Below are 5,539 nucleotides of genomic sequence, written 5' to 3'. Positions count from 1 at the left end.
TTTTCAAAATTGCGAAAGTCACTTTCGACTTTTCCCGTTTAGGGGTCACCACAGCGAATCGTCACACTGACGACTCGCATGTTAACATTTGGCACGTTTTACACTGGAACTCTTCCTGATGCAACCGATTTGAACCCGGGATGTAGCGGTGAGAGCGCGGTGCCTTAACCACTAGCCTACCAGGGACGGCTACTGTATTTTCAAAATAAATATGTTTTAATAGTTACACTAAAAATAACAAAAAAATACCATTTATATTTTAAAACATTTTACAGCACCAATAAATATATTAATGTGAAAATATACTAAAAACATGGCTGTACAATTCATTTAAATACAAATCAAATGATGTGATCATGAGAGGAGTGGAGAGGCTTAGGCACAGAGCTAGCAGCCGGACTCAGTGAAAACACTCTCAGGCCTCTAGTTTGAGGGTGGCCGCACAGAAGGTCAGTTCACATACACAGCATTGGTACATCTGGCACCAACAGACACACAGGTAGGATTCATGAAAAGACGTGATTTTGGAGGGTGGATGCTTTTCTGTGTAGCAGCTTTAGGCTATAAGCATCTGATATCAAGACCCTTTAGAATGGCTCATTATAACAGCTTATACTACATTATAGCTTTGTTGCATGGAAACAGGTAAAAGCCATTTGAAAAAGATGACTAAAATCTAAAGTCTTGACCTGTCTCCTGACCATTTCTGACAATAAGCCTTGCACACAATGCAATTACATATTCACACCTTTGAATGTTTAAGTTGCGCACACAAATTAGTCATTTGTTCTTTCAAATGAGTCAAAGTTATTGTAACAGTTAAGACCTGAAGATACAGGTGGTTGTGGCTGGTCCTGTGACTTACAGAGGAGCCTTTCAGTGTAGATGTGACTTATTACTGCACTCTGTTTACCTGCTAGGTGCACACATGCTGCTTTGTCACATAAACAGTGGAAGATGAATGAATTATATTTGTGACAGCGATACATGTGTATTCTGTTTTCAAGGTTTTAGCTGTTAAGTTTGTGGAATTTTCAGAATTCATTGGGTTCTCTTGAGCAATTTAAGGGAACTAATTACTAATGTGCTACTAATTCCAATAAATTATTAATTCCATAAGTACTAATTGCTAGGCACAAATTATCAACTCAAGAACACAAATGACTAATTTGGGCATGACTGCTAAGGCTACATAGAAATGTCAGAGGTACATTTTTTCCAAGGTCCAAACTGTCCTCTGTGCATTTGCCATCTGGACAAAATTTTTCACATAATTACCACAGCTCCTGGACATTAAATCTGAACCAGGTATGATATTTAAATAAAATACATAATATATGGCAGTACATACTGTATTACAGTGACCTTATGTCATTAGTAGTTTTAAATCTTCCTAGTGCAACTTATGCGTCTCACTTATATATTTACCTTGTGACTTTATTGTACTTTAGATCCTATCAAAGAGTCAGGTTCTTTTCTCATATAACATTTTAACATCAAAGGAAATATTTGATTTGTGATAAGCAGTGGTGAACCTCACAACAGTATAATATTAAGAGTGAGGACATTATGTTAGTGCTTGGGTTCTAATCAGAGAAAACACTGTGCCAGTTCGCCACCCACAGACAAGAGGCCACAGTCCGAATGACTTCACTATATTAGGGTCAAGCTGAGCAGTGGCAACAAGACTCCTACAGTCCTTAATATGATGTGTCTTTAGGCCCACAAGTGCAAAACCACATGCCCATCGCTCCAGTCAAGAATAAAAAACAAACAAACAAAAAAAACACCTGTGCGGGCACATCATTCCCACATATGTTGGTAACTTGGGTTTCTATCGGTCAGCGGTCCCAGCATGATTCCCTTCTGGCTTTAGTTTATATCAGGAATGTCAAAGCACTGTCCTTCAGTCCTTTGTCCCCACATAAAAAGGCATCTGCAACCATATGTATTCTCCATCCAAACTCCAGACAAACTGAAAACAGTTCAGGAGTACAAAAAAAAACAACCTTAACACAGCATATAAATATCATAGAACAAAATACTGAAAATATTCTATAAATTAAATGCAGTGTACCCGACGAAGGGATGTCTAATGAACATATACAGATTGTTAAAAATGAATTGCTCTGTTGTAGATGCATATTTCTTTGGAAACAAACACAAAGCCATTAAATAAAGAAACTGGAAGGTTTTGAAGGTTAGGTGGTGATGTCATCTATATATACCTACAGTAATGTCTCTTTAGACAGCCTGGCCTCAAGATGTTGTGAAACACAAACACCTCAAAATGTCAATAATAAACTAACAAAACAAATCTGTTCTCCCACCACAGAAGGGTTACAGGAGGAGGCATAAACTTAAACAGGTGGCGGTTTTTCTCTAACCCTGATGAAAATTCTGTTTCTACTTTTCACTCCAAAGTTAAAGGTCATTTACATGCTCACCCTTAGGGATAGGCCATACCCTAACCAAAGTTTAACACAGGCTAAAATCTATTTACCTGCCAAAATCATTAACTAATCTGTAGTCCAGTTCTTACCATTGTCAACCCTTCCACGAGGGAAGAAAGTCATCTTCACATTATCTGATACCGCTGCACTTAACCTTTGTCAACAGTAACTTCACACCAGTTCAGTGGAGACTAAACTTCAGACCATGTCACACAACAGCTGTTGGACTTGCTGTTCAGTTCAAGTACAACTAGTCCTGTGTGTTTCCTTTCAGTCTCTTCTGTCAGAGTTCAGAGGTGAATTTGCCTTCTGCTGCACTGCTCCATGTTGTTGTGGTCACCAGTTTGTCTTCTAAGAAATATTTAAGGTATTCAAATCCACAGCAGACCAGCATCCAGTGAAGTGTTACATAAAATAAAAGATTTCTTCTCCCAGTTTTACATATGAGCATTAGGGCACAGAGACATTTCCCATTCACACACTAGTGGTGCATTCGTTTCGCTTTAAATAGTGTCTATATGTAGCAGCAATATACAATGTAGTTGTATTCATAGTATATGTACATACATAATATCTTTAGGCGGAAAACAGAGAGTGGCAAGATCTGCATTCAGAATGTCCTGTCATGTGTTCTTGTTTTGTGTCCTTGCCGGGAATGCATCCTCAGGTTTCAAAGTGCTGTGCCAAGACAAGAATTTCTTCATAACAGTGTTGCTGGTCTCATCTCCTTGGTTTGACACATCTGTGGAGGACAAATTTAAAATCTGTTTGAGTCACAAGCAGCCAACTGGTTTTATACATCCAGATCTCAGAATATCATGAGCATGATGTGTTGCACATAACTGCTCCACACAACAAAGACAGGGGTAGAACAGGAAGTAGAAGTGGACAGTGAACAAAGTTGGGGAATCAATGATCAGGGGTAGTTTCCACTTCCTGGTACATGTGACATACAATACATATATATAAAATGTACTTTTTCCATGAAAGATTTGGTCTTTGGTCTCATGTCACTATGTTCTCTGAGACTGTGGTAGCTTAGTTCAAGGGGGTGGGGTGGTATGGGTGAACAGGCACTTAACCCCAGTTCTACAGCACTCTCATCCTTAAAGTCCCTCCACCCTGTCTGTGGAAAGAATGCCAGTGGTCACTGACATTGTGTTGCTCTCTCAATCCAAACCAATGTGGGGGGCTCTCAGGTCAGGGAAGGGGTTGGGTCAAGAGATGTCACAAAAACACAGCCTTGTTAACTAAAGGCAGCAGCTCTCTACTGGGCTCCATGCTGCACACAGGGTGAGGACTCCACTCATTTTTACTCATGAAAATGACACAAGTAAAAGCCAGTAACTGTGACACGCAAGCAGCATGAACACTCGGTCATTTGCAAACCTTTGTCAATATGAACGACCAGTGAAGCACCCGTCATTGCTGCTGAGGACTTTTTTTGTGCAATTCAAGTTTTGGCTGTATTTATCCAGATACCTGTCTCTGGTGTTTCTGCATTCATCCTCAATATAGTGGAGGTAAATGGCATGATAGGGAACAGTGTGGGGGTGTGTCAAGAGAGATCCCTAACAGGAGTTAAGCCAGGGGTGTTGAGGTTATGTGGAATGCACTTTGACCACTCAGCCATCATTTTGCTGAAGGAAATGTCCAACTGAAAGCTGCTGACAGTGAGGCCTATGGATTGTTAAGAGTCAAGGAAAAACACTTTCTGCATAAAGATGTTGCAGTTAAATATTTTTCTGGGATTTTTAAAAATATTTTTCAGCACCACCAGCAAAACTGCATTTACTTCTGTTGTATTAGGGTGGTAGTTACTGGATATAAAAAAAAAAATCTTGGACAAATATAACCAAAACTGTAAACTGGCAAGTAAGAGTTTAAGACAGATGAACCAACTTTTTAAAAAGTTTACTTGCTGCTCACGCATCTTAGGCTCATGGGTGAGCCTTAGATTTCACCCTGTGAAATCCCCTTTTACAATGATTTTTCCCACCCAGCTAAAACAAGGCAACTTGCTGACCTAATATGAAACGTATGAAATGAGTCTTGGACTGTCAAACCTTAACTCAGACTTTTGTAATAAATCCTGGCAATGTTTTAAAGCTAAGCTGAATGACAGCATCATGTCAATTGTTAGATGTAATATCTTTAACATTCAGACCAAATTAAAACAACATTTCAGTGTAATCACAAGATATTATTATCTCCTGAATGTGATGTGACTGTTGCATTCGATTCAGTTCAATTCAGTTCACCTTGATTTTTGGTTTGGCACATTACAAATAATTTCAAGGCACATTACAGAAGGACACATGTAGCGACTGTATATATCTTACAGTATAATATAAAAAAACGCAACACATCGCCCTTGAGCAAGCACTTGGGGACAGCGGGGAGGAAAAACTCCCTTTAACGGAAAAAACCTCTGACAGACCCCGGCTCTTGGTGGGCGGCCTTCTGCCTCGACCGGTTAGGGTGAGTGAATAGAGGAGGGTGTATTCAGGGTATTCTGTCATGACTTTAATCGAGAACACAGACAGAGTTGTTGTCTCAAACATACTTTTAAAGGGTCATTTGCGATCTCCAGCAGTTGATCTTCTTGCACAGACCTGCTGGATTCACCTGGTTTGTTGACAAATGGGTTGCGGATCCATTCCTTAGGTCCTTTGTGGTTGGGAAGTAGCGCTCGAACTCTTTTAAAAGCAAAGACAGGTGATCGTGCACCAGCTGGGAGAATATAGGCTCAGGCTCAGTCTCACCCAAAATCCCCGCTAATGTTTGAAACATGTCCAAAATGCCTCTGTTGACGCGCCGTCCCCACAAATCCAGTTTGGCTTTAAATGCAACTACTTTATCTGCCAACTTGAAGACAGTTGTCATTTTCCCCTGAAGTGACAGATTGAGTTCATTAAGCAGGCTGAATATGTCCACAAGTAAGCCAGTTTTGGCGCTCAAGTAACCGAGAGAATACGGTCATTTTTCAAAATAAAAGATCGTTCAGACTCAGATAATAAATAAAACGGAAATAATTAATGATTGCTTGTGCGGCCCGGTACCAATTGATCCACGGACCGGTACCG

At 40.0% G+C, this 5,539-nt stretch overlaps 1 protein-coding gene across 2 annotated transcripts in view; it reads right to left on the bottom strand.

Moving 5' to 3' along the window:
• Positions 1-297: 297 nt before the first annotated feature.
• Positions 298-5,539, bottom strand: part of vegfaa (vascular endothelial growth factor Aa) — a 20,048-nt gene continuing 14,806 nt past the window's right edge. For both annotated transcript variants that reach the window (XM_020587815.1, XM_020587816.1), the window contains one exon: positions 298-3,195. In XM_020587815.1, coding sequence (XP_020443471.1) covers positions 3,174-3,195 — 22 coding nt within the window. In that variant the 3' untranslated portion in view covers positions 298-3,173. The remainder of the gene's footprint in view (positions 3,196-5,539) is intronic.

Source organism: Monopterus albus, unplaced genomic scaffold, assembly GCF_001952655.1.
Source record: "Monopterus albus unplaced genomic scaffold, M_albus_1.0 scaffold481.1, whole genome shotgun sequence".
Taxonomy (NCBI): Eukaryota; Metazoa; Chordata; class Actinopteri; order Synbranchiformes; family Synbranchidae; genus Monopterus; species Monopterus albus.
Note: the sequence above shows the minus strand (reverse complement) of the source record. Positions and strands in the feature narration are given on the sequence as shown.